Source organism: Convolutriloba macropyga, chromosome 1, assembly GCF_964194025.1.
Source record: "Convolutriloba macropyga chromosome 1, txConMacr16.3, whole genome shotgun sequence".
NCBI lineage: Eukaryota > Metazoa > Xenacoelomorpha > Acoela > Convolutidae > Convolutriloba > Convolutriloba macropyga.
The window spans coordinates 24,353,842-24,372,518 of record NC_134468.1 but is presented as its reverse complement, the minus strand read 5'-3'; the positions used below and the strand labels follow the sequence as shown (position 1 = coordinate 24,372,518).

General features: G+C 35.0%; 1 protein-coding gene across 3 annotated transcripts in view; it reads left to right on the top strand.

Annotated features, from left to right (window-relative positions):
- Positions 1-18,677, top strand: part of LOC142336950 (uncharacterized) — a 62,739-nt gene that overhangs the window by 10,387 nt on the left and 33,675 nt on the right. For all 3 annotated transcript variants that reach the window (XM_075385947.1, XM_075385962.1, XM_075385955.1), the window contains exons 4-10: positions 135-407; positions 474-851; positions 1,268-1,482; positions 1,735-1,811; positions 15,245-15,435; positions 16,134-16,377; positions 16,647-16,943. In XM_075385947.1, coding sequence (XP_075242062.1) covers positions 135-407; positions 474-851; positions 1,268-1,482; positions 1,735-1,811; positions 15,245-15,435; positions 16,134-16,377; positions 16,647-16,943 — 1,675 coding nt within the window. The remainder of the gene's footprint in view (positions 1-134; positions 408-473; positions 852-1,267; positions 1,483-1,734; positions 1,812-15,244; positions 15,436-16,133; positions 16,378-16,646; positions 16,944-18,677) is intronic.

Sequence of the window (18,677 nt, the reverse complement as noted above, 5' to 3'; positions counted from 1 at the left end):
GCAATCTGCCGGCTATGTTTTTCATTTCGCAGCCGGATAACGGATCCCTGCTGGATGTGATCGTTTGAGGGTCCCTTCTTACATCAAGGACCTGATTTAGTGCTTTTCGTATTTGAATTTTTATTTGATTTTAGGTGTGCAGTAGATTTTTCCGTCAAACATCTAACTCGGGGCGAAAAGTGAAACGACTGAAGAAAATCTCGCGAAGCAAAAACAAAGATGAGCCGGGCACGTCTCAGGCTCTTGGTGCTATACCAGGCAGTAGAAGAGAAAGCCTCGAAGATGACACAAGGAAAAGAGAGCAGGAAAGACTTCTCAGGTTCAGTCGGGAACTAGAGGCATTAAGAAATCGGCCACCGAAAGAATTCTTTGCACACGCAAAACAGTCTTCCGATACCTCAGCTACCGTAAGGATAATTTCTGTTACTTTGAGATAAATTGATTTCTAGCTCTTGAGTTTTGATCATGTGTAGACGTCACAACTGAACACTCTACGCAGTGATCTGAGATTCAATTCGGGGTCAAGCAATGAGCAGCAAAGAGTAATTCCAGTTGAACATACAAGAGCAAAATCAGATCCAATTGTCAATCGAGTCCACACCACAAAACTAATAGATGCACACGCTACGGCTCCGCCTATAAATGCTGATGTAAAAACAGGTGAAGCAAGCATTGAACGTCAGAGGAAGGTAACAGCACCCAGTCCCATCTTCCGAAGAATCAATTCATCAGCAGCTGTTAACCAATACAGTATACGAACACCGCAGACTGCTTCATCTGCTACTGGTGGCAGCAGATTCGGTTTCGGAGGATCCAGGTCGTCAATGCATTCCGAGGACAACAAATTCAAGGTAATTATTACAGCAGTTAAATTTTAATTTGTTGCCGTGGTTGAAAGGAGTTTAAAAGACACTTTTATAATAAAAGTTAACAATTCAACTATGGGGTTTACTCTCCGTCAACCGAAATGGTTGTATTGAATTTGTTGGAAATTCCATCAATTTCTTTTTGTATCATTCATCTGTGCATTGGTAACCGTGGTTTAAGGATCTGTAATCGTAGTTTTCTGACATTTCCTCCAATTAATCTTGACATAAATTGTTTCATTTTAAAAGCAAATGACCAAAAATGAGTATCAAAAGAAATATTATGGAAATTTTATACGTATGCCTCAGTCACCAGCCTCAAGTCCTTGAGGAAGTCTTGAACTTCATTTTCCCACCTTCATTCATCAATAACTTATCATCAACTAGGTGTGATCATTTAGAAATTTATAACGAGCGGTTTCTTCAAAAAATGGAGAGCAAAAGGCAAAGAAGCAGGCAAGAAAAAGGACAAAGAAAGCAAAGACAAGAAGAAAAGGTTCGAGTCAGGTGACACTAATGCATCGATAGTCGAAGCTGAACAAGAACTTCCCAGTTCGCAGCCAAGTTCTCAACCCACTAGTCTCTCTCGACAGAACTCACTCTCTGCCAAAATCAAGTAAGATGACTGCAGGTTGTGTAATTGATATGATTGTTCAAATCTTTGCATGCTTGTTGCGAAATAGTAAAAAAAAATAAGAATCAGTATTAAGTTGAGCAAATTTCATAGACGCGATGGGTTACGGACACTTTCACGTTTAACGAACACGTATAATAAAACTAGCATTCTTTAATTATTGGGGTTGATTTCAGTTTAAGTGACTATTGCCTTCGTGACTTTTTTTTATAAAATTGTTTGTTTGCGTTCTAGGAGCCGATTAAACATCTTCAATACGAGCAGAGACCCCGGCTACGAAGCTGACAGGGAGTTCCCACACTATAAAGAGGGTTAGAAAAGTTATAAAATGCGATGTATAAAAGTTGAACAATTTAAATCAATTAGGTGGTTTAAATCAACTATAACAAATAACTATAGTGCGGTCAGAAGGCTCATAACAAAAAGACTAAGATCAGTTTATGCGAATAGTCGAAAGCTCTTCGTATCTATGTCTGGCGCTAATCAGATAAGTTTCCTTTCCTTCAGTTGATCCTGTTGCTCGCTAAACCAAAAAAATATATTTTCATTGCTGTTACGCTCAAACAGTAATCGTAGGGAAGCGGAAAATTGTTTCGATGTGCAGATTTTGTAGAGGCGCTCTTTGCTTTATAAATGATTGCAGTTGTATATAAGGTTGCAGCCAAAACTGGCCTGTTGTTCACTCGAATTATCTACTAGTTTTAGCATTTAAATTGAGAATGTTTCACTTTTTACTTGCAAACGCGGATTATATATTCATGGCTTTGCAGTAGTCATTACAAGTACTAGTATTTAATTGCCGTAGGAAAAAAAATCTAGCGAGTATTTCGCGCAATTTTTCTTTTCGCTTTTCAAATGACATTTTTGCCCTTAACTTGGCGTGAAATTTGTGTGAGCATTTACTGTCTCGATTGCATGGAACAATTTTGATTGTTTGTATCTGTACTTGTACTATATGAAAAGGCAATTGAATTTTTTTCATTATTTTAGGTTACTTCTGTGGGATTTTTTCGTAATTTGTTTTAAGATTTTTATTTTTCTTTTGATGCAATCCGCCAGGCGATACTCGAAATTCAATTTGCTAGTTTTTGGGCGAAGACGGCTCCGATTCGTTTACGGAATTATTCTGGCTAGGATTCTAAGATCTGTTCATTCGTTTTCACGATTAGAATAAGCGATTGATTTTGCGGCGTGAAATCTGTTCGCACTTACATTAAGGAAGAGTGGGAAAATAGTGTTTGAACAAATTTGTTTTTTGAATTGTAATTTTTTGTTCAAGTCAGGCCTTTTTATTGCTGTTTAATTGCTCTTGAACGAAGTTCATAGCAATTACTGTAAACGTGTGTGTCTTTATGCAAATTTTTCGCTTGACAATTTTGCGCTTTTCTGCTAGAACATTCAAGTGACTTTTTTACGCTTTCGTTCATCATTTTTGAGTGATATCTATTGCTCTCACTCCGAAGTAAAGCTTGTTGCTAATATATAATCGGTTGCAGTATGAAGAAAGTAGGTGACTCTTAGGGCAGTGGTTAAAGCAAGTGCCTACGGATCGGGAGGTCAGTTGTTTGAATTCCGTTGGGGTAAAGGTTTTTTGCAACCGTAGTTAAAAATTGATTTAGGCTACAAACCCTGATTTAAATTGCCTCGCCTGTCGTTCAAGCGCAATTCTTCCGACATTTGTCGGTTAATGTTTTCTTACGCAAGACACGTTTTGGGAGGTTTTAATTGCTCTCCTGGATTCATCAGATTGGTTTCTCTAGTCCTTAGAATAATTGGTTGAGATCAAAATGATAAAATCATCTGAAACAAAGTATGAAGCAATATTGTAGGTTTTTTAGGAATGAAAAATTCTTGCCTGACCTTCTTAAACATCTGAGTGATTTTATGCGTCATTGATGTTTGTTTTGGGTGGTCAAATTTGCCCTTTCATTACTTTAAGTTGCTTAACAGAATGGGCGGTAACGTATTACTGAAAGTCAAAAGGTGTGACATCGTAACCTCCAATTTTCCCCCAAATCGTTCATCGTTTAAATGCTCTCAGAAAGCTTCAAATTACGTTGTTCCCTTTACGAAATAATTGTTCCGACCCACTTTAGTGGTGAGGAACTCAATAGTCATATGTTTTTTTGTTCGGTCAATTTTGGCCGATCGATATATTCATCGTAGAGGGTTGTGAGTGGTATCATTAAAAAGCCTGTACAGTGTAGAATATAAAATTATAAAGATCTTGTTGGACTTCGTTTTTCCGGATTGTAATCAGTTGATATGTTTTTGAACAATTTTTTCACATTTTTTGCCTTTTTAATGTTAATTATAGAACAAAAAATTCAAATCAAGGCTTACTTATGATAGGTCCGATTGGCTTCCTACGCGGTTTCAAGGAAACCTATCTAGTTTTTCAGTCGAAAGGTTGTGGTCGTTTAGACTTCTAAAAGCACATGTTTTCAAAAGGAACAATGGATTATTGAGCACGTTTTTTCTTTTTTGGTCAATCTTCAGATTGAGGCAGGTCGCATCGTTTTCATTGAAATAAAATTTAATTTTTTGCAGGTTTTATGTTTTAATTAATGCGTTTTCGGTTTCGGTACTACGACTAATAACATTTTTTTGATTTTGGGGATTTTCGAGGCTCTTTTTCTTGTCTTGTCACCTTATTTCAGATATCAAATTATTGGCGCTTATAATGAAGGGGCAATTGAACACATGAGTTTTTCAGTTAATAGATTATGGTTTTAACTGCTTCGACACCGTCTTCTAGCAGTCTTTTATGTATTTTTTGTCTTCACTTTTCGTTTTTTGTAGACCTGTGACATATAGTGAATAATGGCAGATCTCAATGGCTTTCTCTTGAGAATTAAAAGAAACGTAATTAATGTCAGTGGTTAAATATTGTTTTTGATGTCTGAAATAAATTCTTTTCGAAAAATTCAAATGTTTTTTTAACTTTTCCCTTTTTCTTTTTACTTTCTACGTAGTCTCAATTTTCACAGGTCACATGCCTCATTTTAAGTGTTCATAAAAGGACGGTTTGATTATCTCTTAAATTTTACGGAATAGATTATGGTTTTAACGACTTCGACACCGTATTCTTGCAAATTTTTTGTCGGTTTTTGTTTTTTCTAGTTTGCAATTGGGTTTTTATTGCTTTTTCGAATCATATCCTTTTCACGTTCAAGTGTAGTTTTTAATTGCTCTCAAACGAAGTTTGTAGCAATTATATTAGTCCTGTCGGGCTTTTTTAAATGCGATTTTCCTCTTAACCGATTTTTCATCTGACGCTTTTGTATTTTGGTACTCAAAAACGGAATAAACAGGTAGCGCCTAGCTGGCATTAAGTGATCTTAGCAACTTTAGCTCTGTTTCAGCTCAAACTTTTTTGGAGACTTTTACTTATGGTGTGAAGGGTGGTTCTTAGAGGTTGAAGACCCCTTCACTTTTGCCCCCACCCCCCGCGCGCTTTTCAAGCTTTCTGAAAATTTTTGACGTTTTGAATCTTATTATTCCTAGGTGTCAAGGAACCTCCTCTAGGTTATAATAATAGGTAACTGCATAGTTTCTAGTTGTAATGGAATGGTTTCAACATTTTAACATCACGAATTTTCGCTTTTTTTGACAAAACGATGAAAGTTTATGCCAATTTTAAAAATTTTTTTTACAAGTTTTTTGAAAGTTTATAATTTTTGAGTTTTTTCAGCCCTAGGTGCCAAAGAACCTCCTCTATAAGAATACTGCACAGTTTCTACTGGTAATGGAGTGGTCTTCAACAATTTAATATTATGAATTTTCGCATTTTTTGACAAAACGGAGTTTTTTTTTCAATTTTTTTGTAACATTTTTATTCAAGTTTGTCAAGCCCCAGGCCCCAGAAAACTGCCTTTAGGGTTTGATAATAGCTTATTGAAAATTTTTTATCGGCCATGGATTGGTGTTCAACATTTTAATATTATAAACTTTAGCAGTTTTTAGATAAAACTTGCAATTTTTTTCAAGTTTTTTGATTTTTTGCTTTTTTGGGATTATCTAGCCACAAGATCCAAGGAACCTCCTCTATGGTTTGAAAGTAGGTTACTGTTTAATTTCAAGATGTAATGGAATGTCTTGCAAGATCTTAACATTACGAATTTTAGCATTTTTTTTACAGTCGTTTTTCAGTTTTTTGAGCCTCAAGGGTCAGAAAACCTCCCTTTGGGTTTGACAATAGGTAAATGTAAATTTGTTTTGTGTTACGGATTAATTTTCAGCTTTTTAATATCACAAGTTTTAGCAGCTTTTTCAATAAAACTTGCAATTTTTTTAAGTTTTTTGAAATTTTTCTTTGTCATTTTTTTAGGTTTTTCTAGCTTCAAGAGCCACGGAACTTCCTCTAAGGTTTGATAATATGTTACTGCATAGTTTATAGATGTGATGGAATTTTTTTCAAGATTTTAATATCACGAATTTAAGCAATTTATTAAAATGTTTGCAATTTTTTTCCGGCACCAGGGGCCCTGGGACCTCCTAAAAGATTTGATAATAAGCTGTTGCATAGTTTCTAGAGTTAATAGAATGGTGATTAATGTTTTTTATGACTCCAGTTTTAAAAAGTTTTGGATAAAATTAATTTTTTTTTGAATTTTTGGAAAATTTGTATGTTGCACGTGTGGATCTTTATGAGCCAGTGAAACTATTCCAGGCTTGAAAAAGGGATACTGGATAATCTCATGAGACAATGAAATGATTCTTAAGATATTAGTATCTTGAATTTTAGCAAGATTTTGTTTAAATTTGCAATTGTTTCCAAACTTTTTCAATACTTTCTTGTCATTTTCTTTTTTGATTTTTGTGTAATAAATTTCAAAACGATATGGAATGTTTTGCTGCTGTTTCATTAGTTCAACGACCATTAATGACTAACGAAACTTTTTCAGTCTTGGAGATGGGTTATTTGATAGAACTTTTGGGAAAAAAAAGGTTTTTGGAACTTTTCTAACTGCGAAGTTGAAAACTTTTGGTTTTCATTTTGCCTTTCAGTTTTTTATATGATTTATTTACTAACAAGGCTCGAAAACTAGAAGTTTCAGAGTCGAATCCCATCAGGGAAATTGTTTCTATCTCTCTTTCTCTCTCTGTCGGTTGGGGTTTCTTTCCTTCTCTTTCTGGTTCACGTTTTATCTCTCTCTCTCTCTCTCTCTCTTACTCTATCTCTTTTTGTTGATGCCGCACTTCAGCTGCTGTTATGTGGTGTAATGTCATCATCTCTGATCCTCAGTAACAATGAGTTATAGTAGAGTTGTTTTTCCATAAATGATTTAACAGACACTTTTTAGGAAATCTTTGCTAATGGCTCTAAAGCAATTTTTAGCAAATATATTACTCCTGTCTCTTTTTTGCAATTTTTCGCTTGGCCGATTTTTCGTCTGACCCATTTGACTTTCGTCTTTAGAAACGGCATTAAGATGTAGCGCCCAGTTTGCATAAAGTTCTTTTAGAGTCGTTCAGCCCACTAGTCTTCAAGTATGCGATTGAGAGAAATTGTTTTGGAGACTTATACTTATGATGTGAAGAGCGTTTCTTAGAAATTGATCCCGCACCCCACCCACCCAACCCCCCTCACATCGGTCCAACCAATCCACTTTTGCACCCCCACTGCGGTGCACCCATGCTGCGCTCACCTTACGCCCCTTCAATTAATCTAAAGCTAGCCTCACTAAACCGTGGCTAGCTACTGACGAACCAAACCGCTCGCCGGTCGTTTGATAACAATTCGCCCGACGTTAGTCGGTTATGTTTTTTATTTTAGTCAATAAGAAAATTTTTGAATTGTACTTTAGGATGTTTCCTGCTCGTTTTTCTTTTACTTCGTCGACTATTTGTACTTTTAAAAAGGAATAGATGAATTTTTCTTTTTTTGTTTAGTTGAGTTAGATGTTCATATTTAATTGCTCTTAAACCAAGTTTGTAGCAATTATATTAGTCCTGTCGGTCTTTTTATGCGATTTTATGCTTGACAGATTTTTCGTCTGATCCATTTGACTTTTTTTCTCAAAAACGGGATAAACAGGTAGCGCCCAGTGGGCATCCAGTGCTCTTAGAGCATTTCAGCTCACTATTCTCAAAGTATGCGATACACAGAAACTGTTTTGGAGACTTATACTTATGGTGTGAAGGGCGGTTCTTAGAAGTTGAACCACCCCCTTAAAATCGTATTATAATTCAGTGCCCACCTTTTGCAATTTGATGTAAATTGGATGTACTTTCAGCACTCCCATCTCTGATTTGAGTTTGAACCTATCTTGTCTCCTTGGCTGTTAAATTTGGAGACGCAATTAAGGGGTCGAAAAGATTAATAATGGGGGGCCGGGGTGGGTGGGGGGGGTATTTTCAAGGCAAATGGAATTGGTGACATCTTTTCACTCTATTTTTTAACAGAAAGAAAATTTATTTAGCCTAATTTTTGTTGTACATCAGCTTTACATCACAAATCCAAATCAATCCAAGACAAAAATTAGTAAAAGAAAACGCTATTAGTGAACACTTAACGTCTTTTGGTCTCAATCGTTGAATAATAGCCGTAAAGCGATAGCTGCTATTATTGGGGACATCGTGGTTTTTTTACCATCCAAGAGTTTGATTGTATTAGGGCTCTGTCTTTTGTAAGTTTTCGCACCTTTTTTCATGACTTTGAGCTTTTCAAAACGGGATAAACAGGTAAGGCTCAGCGGGCATCAAGTTTCAATAGAGGACCTTAGCCGCGTTTAGTAGTCCTTCAAGTACATGGAGTGGTGAAGTTACTGGAAGGCCGTAGTTCAAGGTTAAAAGGTCATTTTTAGGAGTTCTTGAGCCCAAAATGCATTTTTCATTTTTTCGTCATTTTTCTAAATTTTGTTGTTTCCGTGTAAATTTGAGGTTTCTAAAGCTGATAATTTTCTTTTGCACGACGTTATTACTTTTAATGGCCATTTTAAAAGCTATATGTTTTGGTACTCAAAACATAAACTCGCAAATTTATACTAATTTTTACAACTTTTTTCATTTTTTTTGAAACTTTTTGGCAATTTTTAGGTTTCTCTAACATCAACGGCCAAGAAATCTCCTCTAGTTTTTGATAATAGATTACGGCATTGTATTTAGTGGTAATGGGGAATGTGTTTCAAGATTTTATTCTTACGAGTTATAGCGATTTTAAAAACTGCAATTTCTTTAAAAATTTCGCAATTTTTCATCATTGACCAGTGAACCTACTATAGGGTTTGCTTTTATGATACTGCTTGTTTCCAGTGGCAATGAATGGTTTTTAATTTTTTATTATCACTTAGTTTAGCGGGGTTTTTTTTTATAAAACTTCCAATTTTCTCAAATTTTTTAAAAATGTTTGAATTTTTTTGCGTTTTTCCTGCACCGGGGGACCAGGAAACTCCTCCAGATTTAGATTTTGCTAATAAATTACTAAAAAGTTCCTAGAAGTAATGGAATGGTTATCAATAACTTAATAACACAAGTTTTAGCAATTTTCTGATAAAATTTAATTTTTCAGATGTTCTGAAAATTATCTTGTTCCAAGTTTATGGAGCTTTATGAGCCAGCGAAACTATTTGCGGCTTAAAATGGGGACACTGGATAGTCTCCGGAAACAATGAAAGGATTCTGAAGATATTAATGTTACAAACTTTAGCAAGATTTTGTCAAAATTTTTGATTGATTTCAAGTTATTTTTTTTGTCATCTTCTGAGTTCAACGATCTTTACTGGCTCACGAATTTTTTTAATCCTCGCAGATGGGTTACATAACAGAGCTCCAGAGACAAAAAATGGTTTTCAACATTTTTTCTTGTGAAATTTAAAATCTTTAAATCTTGCACTTCGAGTTTTTTTTGTGGCATTTGTCATGTTTCTCGATTTTATCTACATTTTAGTGGCAAATTAATCTCTTTCTAAGCTTTTGCTTGAGTTCATGAGTCCTTTGAATTGAGTCATAGGTGACGCTCAGGTTGAAAGTTTCAAGAATTTTAGCAATATTTATTTTGTTTAGTTTATTTGAATTTTTTAGTTTCTCAATTTTGTTTTTTCTTTTTGGCTGGGATTGTTTAATTGATCTGCTGGTCAGGTACATTAGGTCTGTTTTCTCTTTGATTCTTTGGACTCTATTTCAGGACTTGTGCTGCTATGTTTTTTATTCGTCGTCTCCATCGATGATTTTTGCGGCCAATGACTTTTTCAACATCAGTGACTTCTGCTTTGCAGTTAAAATTTGTGTGCATGACGTCATTTGTTGTGCTTTTAAGTCAATTTCGTGACCTACATCACTAAAAAATAACTTCTGAACTCACTTAGTGGACTTTAATTTTTTTTTAATCTACCAGTTGAGGATCATTAGTGTGCATCTAAGCAGTGCCAAACGTATATGCCCTCCTCGATTATTAGAGTCTTGAGTTCGTGATTTCGAATACTAATTTTGAAAAAGCTCTATCCGGGTTTTTTTCTTATAGAGCGTATGTTTCGCATAAAAATGACAGTCCAAATCTAACCCAAAAAGTCTAGTGCTGTATTAAAGGGCTGCTGGTTAATCCGTCTATCTTCTTTCTTTAGTTGTTTCATTTCAATGGAAAGTCACAGGCGTCTATCGCGGCTATTTTCCGGCAATCTGCCGGCTGTTTTCTATCCTAAAATGTGCAGGTCTAAAACTAAAAAGCTATTCCTGCTAATGTTGGCCATCTGCAACCTATGTTGTTCTCTTTTACGGTCCAAGAATTTGAAAGGTCTTTTGCAAGACATATTTTTTTGTGACAATTTATTAGCTATATGATTTGGTACTCCAAACATAACATGAAAGTTTATACCAATTTTAAGAATTTTTTAAATTATGGAATGGTAATGGAATGGGTTTCAACAATTTAATATCACGAATTTTCGCATTTTTTGACAGAACGGAGTTTTTCAACTTTTTTTGTAACACTTATTGTTATTCAATTTCTTCAAGCCCCAGAGGCCAGAAAACCGCCTTTAGAGTTTGATAGTAGTTTATTAAAAGTTTTTTTAATCGGTCATGGAATGGTGTTCAACATTTTAATATAACAAATTTTAGCATTTTTTTTGTTGTACTTCAGCTTTACATCACAAATCCAAATCAATCCAAGACAAAAATTAGTAAAAGAAAACGCTATTAGTGAACACTTAACGTCTTTTGGTCTCAATCGTTGAATAATAGCCGTAAAGCGATAGCTGCTATTATTGGGGACATCGTGGTTTTTTTACCATCCAAGAGTTTGATTGTATTAGGGCTCTGTCTTTTGTAAGTTTTCGCACCTTTTTTCATGACTTTGAGCTTTTCAAAACGGGATAAACAGGTAAGGCTCAGCGGGCATCAAGTTTCAATAGAGGACCTTAGCCGCGTTTAGTAGTCCTTCAAGTACATGGAGTGGTGAAGTTACTGGAAGGCCGTAGTTCAAGGTTAAAAGGTCATTTTTAGGAGTTTTTGAGCCCAAAATGCATTTTTCATTTTTTCGTCATTTTTCTAAATTTTGTTGTACCCGTATAAATTTGAGGTTTCTAAAGTTGATAATTTTCTTTTGCACGACGTTATTACTTTTAATGGCCATTTTAAAAGCTATATGTTTTGGTACTCCAAACATAAACTCGCAAATTTATACTAATTTTTACAACTTTTTTCATTTTTTTTGAAACTTTTTGGCAATTTTTAGGTTTCTCTAACATCAACGGCCAAGAAATCTCCTCTAGTTTTTGATAATAGATTACGGCATTGTATTTAGTGGTAATGGGGAATGTGTTTCAAGATTTTATTCTTACGAGTTTTAGCGATTTTAAAAACTGCAATTTCTTTAAAAATTTTGCAATTTTTCATCATTGACCAGTGAACCTACTATAGGGTTTGCTATTATGATACTGCTTGTTTCCAGTGGCAATGAATGGTTTTTAATTTTTTAATATCACTTAGTTTAGCGGGTTTTTTTTATAAAACTTCCAATTTTCTCAAATTTTTTAAAAATGTTTGAATTTTTTTTTTGTGTTTTTCCTGCACCGGGGGACCAGGAAACTCCTCCAGATTTAGATTTTGCTAATAAATTACTAAAAAGTTGCTAGAAGTAATGGAATGGTTATCAATAACTTAATAACACAAGTTTTAGCAATTTTCTGATAAAATTTATTAATTTTTCAGATGTTCTGAAAATTATATTGTTCCAAGTTTATGGAGCTTTATGAGCCAGCGAAACTATTTGCGGCTTAAAATGGGGACACTGGATAGTCTCCGGAAACAATGAAAGGATTCTGAAGATATTAATGTTACAAACTTTAGCAAGATTTTGTCAAAATTTTTGATTGATTTCAAGTTATTTTTTTGTCATCTTCTGAGTTCAACGATCTTTACTGGCTCACGAATTTTTTTAATCCTCGCAGATGGGTTACATAACAGAGCTCCAGAGACAAAAAATGGTTTTCAACATTTTTTCTTGTGAAATTTAAAATCTTTAAATCTTGCACTTCGAGTTTTTTTTGTGGCATTTGTCATGTTTCTCGATTTTATCTACATTTTAGTGGCAAATTAATCTCTTTCTAAGCTTTTGCTTGAGTTGATGAGTCCTTTGAATTGAGTCATAGGTGACGTTCAGGTTGAAAGTTTCAAGAATTTTAGCAATATTTATTTTGTTTAGTTTATTTGAATCTTTTAGTTTCTCAATTTTGTTTTTTCTTTTTGGCTGGGATTGTTTAATTGATCTGCTGGTCAGGTACATTAGGTCTGTTTTCTCTTTGATTCTTTGGACTCTATTTCAGGACTTGTGCTGCTATGTTTTTTATTCGTCATCTCCATCGATGATTTTTGCGGCCAATGACTTTTTCAACATCAGTGACTTCTTCTGCTTTGCAGTTAAAATTTGTGTGCGTGACGTCATTTGTTGTGCTTTTAAGTCAATTTCGTGACCTACATCACTAAAAAATAACTTCTGAACTCACTTAGTGGACTTTAATTTTTTTTTAATTTACCAGTTGAGGATCATTAGTGTGCATCTAAGCAGTGCCAAACGTATATGCCCTCCTCGATTATTAGAGTCTTGAGTTCGTGATTTCGAATACTAATTTTGAAAAAGCTCTATCCGGGTTTTTTTTTCTTATAGAGCGTATGTTTCGCATAAAAATGACAGTCCAAATCTAACCCAAAAAGTCTAGTGCTGTATTAAAGGGCTGCTGGTTAATCCGTCTATCTTCTTTCTTTAGTTGTTTCATTTCAATGGAAAGTCACAGGCGTCTATCGCGGCTATTTTCCGGCAATCTGCCGGCTGTTTTCTATCCTAAAATGTGCAGGTCTAAAACTAAAAAGCTATTCCTGCTAATGTTGGCCATCTGCAACCTATGTTGTTCTCTTTTACGGTCCAAGAATTTGAAAGGTCTTTTGCAAGACATATTTTTTTGTGACAATTTATTAGCTATATGATTTGGTACTCCAAACATAACATGAAAGTTTATACCAATTTTAAGAATTTTTTAAATTATGGAATGGTAAGGGAATGGGTTTCAACAATTTAATATCACGAATTTTCGCATTTTTTGACAAAACGGAGTTTTTCAACTTTTTTTGTAACACTTATTGTTATTCAAGTTCTTCAAGCCCCAGAGGCCAGAAAACCGCCTTTAGAGTTTGATAGTAGTTTATTAAAAGTTTTTTAATCGGTCATGGAATGGTGTTCAACATTTTAATATAACAAATTTTAGCATTTTTTTGATAAAACTTGCAATTGAACTTATTAAGTTTTTGGTTTTTCTTCTTAGGTATCTTCAGCCACAAGATCCGAGGAGGCTTCGCTAGAGTTTGATAATAATTTACTGTGTAGTCTCTTGATGTAATGGAATGTTTTTCAAGATTTAACATTACGAATTTTAACCATTTTAAAAGAAATTTCTTTCGGTCTTTATGAGCCAGTGAAAGTGTTTAACGCTTGAAATAGGGATACTGGATAGTCTCTTGACACAATCAAATGATGCTGTAAATATTAATATCACGAATAGGTTTCTACATAGTTTCTGGTAATGAAATAGATTTCAACACTTTAATGTCATGAATTTTAGCAAGTTTTGATTAAAATTTGCATTTTTAAGTTTTTCGAAAATATTCAGTTTTTTGTTCAGTTTTTACCCTCAGCCGCCAGGAAACTTCCTCTAGGATTTTATTTGTTACTGCATGGTTTCTTGGTGCAATGGAATGGTTTTCATTTTTTAAGTATCGCGATATTTCAATATTTGGTAAAAATTGATTTTTAAAGTTTTTTATATGGTCCAAATGTATCGATCTTTACGAGCCAGTAAAACTAATTAAGGCTGGAAATAGGGCTGATGAGCAGTCTCTGGAGACAATGAAATTGTTCTAAAGATAAGAATATTACGAATTTTGGCAAGATTTTGTTATAGTTTGCAGATGTTCATAAATTTTTTGAAATTTCTCAGTTTAACGTTCTTTGTTGGCGAACCAAACATTTTTAAATCATGAAAATGGGTTATTTGAAAAAAAACATCAGTTTTTTCTGCGAAGTATAGAAATGTTTGCAAAATTTTGCAAGATTATCTACCTTTAGTGGCAAATAATTCTATATCGAGGCTTGTGGATGAGATAATAAATATATAGAATTGTTTTTTATTTGCCCCATAGGGTAAACAAGAAGAGTTTTGCAGAGTTTTTGTGTAATTTGTCTGATGATTTTATTTTCTCAACTACTATTTTGTCTTTTTGGCCGGGATTGTTCAATTGATCTTTTGATCAGGTACATTAGTTCTCAATTTTTCATTCAATTCTTTGGATTGTGTTGCAGGACTTTTCCTGCTATGTTTTTTTAAATTCGCTTTACCTTTTGATCACGTTTTTCGTACATAAGTCATGATTTTCACGCGTGACTTCTGACTTACTTCACTCACTGTTTCAACTGAATGAATTTCAATTTCTTTCACGTATTGCATTACGTAATGTAGTGAATACGGTCAAAGTCAAAAGAGCAAAATCAAAAGAAACGGGATAAACATATGAAGTCCGGCCATTAAGTCATAGTGCATTAGGTTATCAAAGTTCATTAAAACGATTGCTAGCTGGGGTTAGTATTATGCTTAATAGCGTTCAGTTTTGAAGCTGAATTAAGTGTAATTTTTAGAATCGAACCGAATATGCACAATTTACTCACAAAATAAGATCACTTTGACGCTTAGAAAAATGTTGTCAATTTCTATCGCTTTTTTTTGTTTCAATGCTAATGTGCGTCAACCGGGTCAACGGCGCCCATTTTCCGGCAGTTTGCCGGCTTTTTAAAAATTGAAGTCACTGTGGTGATCGACCTACTTCTCTCCTAAACAAGTCAAAGTTGAAGCCCCACTTGTTTGCAGGCAAGTCTTACCACGTTTGTCGGTTATGTCCTTTAATAATCGCTTATACAAGGAATATTAAGCATGCCAATTAAATCGAACGAAACGTAAACATTGTTTGAGCAGTTTTTGTGGAAGAGCGGATAGGTTTTAAATCTTTTGCTCTGTTGCGTCATTTTTCTATCAGGAATGATGCGTAAGGTGTCCTCTTAGCTTTTTTTTTACATTGTATCTGCTGTTGTAATGATAGCGACGTCATGTGTTGATGTCCGATGATAGTCATCTTTTGTTTTTGCTCTTGCTCGGGAGAGCTGGAATGAAAATGAAGATTATATGTGTACTTCGAATCTGAGTATTTTTTTCAGTACTTCGAATCAGTATTTTTTTCATGTAAACCAACTTGTGTTCAGAAGCGAAGAAAAAGCGATTGAGAACACGTGCCCAACTGGACAGCTCACGTGAACCCTCCTTCTCACACAATGACGAAAAAGAGGTCCCATACTCCTTCTCAGATGGCATCAGTCACTCAAAAAGTCTGCAGCATTTCAGCCAACTGCAATCGGGAAGATCACCTCAGAACAATTTACAAAAGCAAATATACGTAAGAAATTGTTTTTTAGTTGACGATTCTGGTAGTAAATGTCGTCATACCAGAATTAAATTATGCCAAAACAAACAAGGCCTGACCAAAAAAGGGTCTGAATTATATGCAGTGTATTGTGATATATGGATTCCCTTAGCTAGGAAATGCTTTTAGTTCTATGCCAACCCGTGGCATTTTGGAGCCGGGCGTTATTGGTAATGGCTAGACTCTGCGTCTGTGTGATGTTAATTGTAAAAAGAATTTATTCCAATCAGAGAACGCTTTTATTTTAGTACACAGAAGACGCCTGTGTTGGAGAAAAATCCATGCGTGTTTTCTAATTCCCTCTACTGCCAATTGCAGATGCTAATTAGATATCTAAAAGTATTCAACAGTGCTTTTATAGTGGCGGTGGTGTGATTGCGCGTATGTATACATGTAGCGCACATGTGTTGTAGGTACAAAATGTAAATTACATCCCTGGGTGACGCAATAGAAAATATGCCTTGAGAGCAAATATTGCCATACATATAGTCATGCGACTTTTTGATGCGTACCTACTTATTTACTGACCTGCATCATGAAAAAGTAGAAAATTGTAGCTAAATACAGAATGCACTAGAAGTTAGGAATGACAAGTGAATTGTTTTACGCTTTTTTCAATGATGTGCAGATGAGAGGAAAGTCATGTTTACGTAGTTGAATTGATGTTTCAGGCCAACAAAGATTTTGCAGGGTCGCAGCCAGCCATGCATCACAATAACTTGCATGCTGGAACTGCAAGCGCAATGCACAGTGAGTACGATGAAGTTTTCATCTCTTCTGCGGGTGAAAATCAACCATTGCCCAGTGGGGCGAGTAGTCTGCAGCTGCCGGAAATGCCGAATGCACCCTTGGCAAGATTTGACTCGGCTATGGATGACGACCCACAGCTGCTATTGTCACGTTCAAGTATCATGGGTAGGGTAAACAATTTTAAGCAGATGGGAATCACAAAAGCATTGTAATTAAGATAGAAAAATTAATTTTATTACCTGAGAAGCTATTCATTTGGACTCATTCCGTGAAATTAAGTTGAAAATGGAACATAATTAAGGTGTCAATCGAACATAATCCAGTGCAATTATTGCTTAGAATTTCAATCTAATTTAACAATTTTTCTCCAGTTTCCAAATAATTTTGATGTTGCTATTTAAATTTAAAGTGCTTGAAGTATAAGTGTATTCCAGGTTACAAATCCTCAGATGACGCACATGTACCTCCTGTGGTTGTTGAGTCCTCAGTGGACGTTCCTCAAATAGTACCCATTTCCCAACCACCACAAATCCCGGCCGAGTCGCAGTTACCTGAAAAGCAGGAGCAAACGCAAGAGACAACTACAAGTGAACAGCCAAGCGCGACAGGAGCCGGACAACCACAGCAACAAAAGCCTCAGGATAAATTTGATCTGATTGCTCAGAGATTGGCAGAAATAGCCAACGAACCAGCAGTTCAAGATATCGTAGACAGAGCTGCAATACCACTTGGTAAGTCATAGCTGTTTCATGGCAAACTTTTACTTAGATGCTAGCTGGTTGTTCGAGTTAATGTATATGAGAATTATTAGCCGCGAAACAAAATCTCAAGCTGTTGTATTGATTAATAGCGGCAAAGCGATAGCTGAGGCTATTATTGGCCTGCCTTCTCTTGGTTTTTCACAATTCAACAATTTGAATTTTATTGTCTGCGCTGTCTTTTTTACGACTCAAAGAGGCGTTATGGTTTTCTGTTTTTTGATAAGTGAAAGAGCAAAGAAACAGGAAGTTCAGGGAGTGAATAAACTTTCAAAAAGTTGTTTCGGTGATCAAATTCGAAGAGCGGAGAAAAGAAAGTGGTTATTTTGTTGATACCTCCTTTTGAAACAGAGCGAGAAATGTAGGTGTAAAAAAGTTTTCGCTAAGCGAATGAAATTTTTCGTTCGTGCTTTTTTGAAGCTGTTTTTTTTTGTTTTGGGATCTTCATGTTGCATAACAGACTAAAGCAATTTAATTCAGCCTGTTTTGATACCTTTTTGAAGTTTTTGGCAAATTTAAAACGCCAATTTGGAGGGTTTTTTAAAACTATTTTGCAGATTATTATTCCGTTTTTGGCCCTTCGTATCGTTTTATTGAATTTATTGGTAAATGAATTAAAGCCTAATGCTTGTAGGCACTGTTTAATGCAAACGATACAAGGTTCTCTTTGTACAAAGTTGTCTTTTTCTGTGAAATTTGACGAAAAGTTGAGAAGTTTGACATTTTTAAACTTTTTTCTCATGTCTTTTGAAAATAGAGTTGTTAGAGCTAATTAAGGTTTTGCTACTTTTAAATGGTTAGATTACTCGTTTTCGTTGCTCGAAACAACGTTTTTGCTTTTATGCGTACTTATACGATATACTCGAATTTTCCGAATTTTTCGAATTTACTCGAATTTTCCGAATTTTTCTTGTTAATTTGGCAAAATTTTCTTTTGTTATTTCACGTGTTGTTTTCTCGTTGAAGATTGTTGTTTTCGCTGCATTGATACTTTCTGCGAAGAGATTGTGATTGTGAAAAGCTGGTTATTTCTGTGAAAAGCCAGTTTTTTCGTAATTTCTCCGGCTACGTTTTTAATGGATAATTTTGAGTGTATTTAAAACAGGATGTCAAAGTCAACGCCGCACGTGGAATCAAAGCTTATAGGTCAAACGGCTAAACGATTTGAGGAGGTGAGTGATTCTCAGCTCATGCCTTATTTTTGAGAGAGAGCGAGAAAAGTAGGTGTGAAAATTTTTTTGATAGTCGAGCAAAATATTTTGGTTAAGTGCAGCTTCTTCGGGTGAAGTGGTTGTTCTCAACCATTTTAACAAGTAGTTGATTATTTGGGAGCATCTTTGACCATCTCAATTATGTTTTTTAAGTTATGTTATGTTTTTAGAGTTTTATAGGCAATCTTGAGCTATTTTTATTTTGCCGTTTTAGACGTTTTTTTTTATTTCTTGGAGTTTTTAATTGCTCTTGAACGCAGTTCATAGCAGTTATTGTAAACGTGTGTGTCTTTTTTTATGCAAATTTTTCGCTTGACAGTTTTGCGCTTTTCTTCTTGAACATTCTTTGACTTCTCAAGTGACTTTTTCACGCTTTCGTTCTCCATTTTTGAGTGATCTCTATTGCTCTGAAGTAAAGCTAATATAAATTCGGTTGCAGAATAAGTGAGGTATGTGATCTGTAGCGCAGTGGTTAGTAGTTGTGGCTGTGGATCGG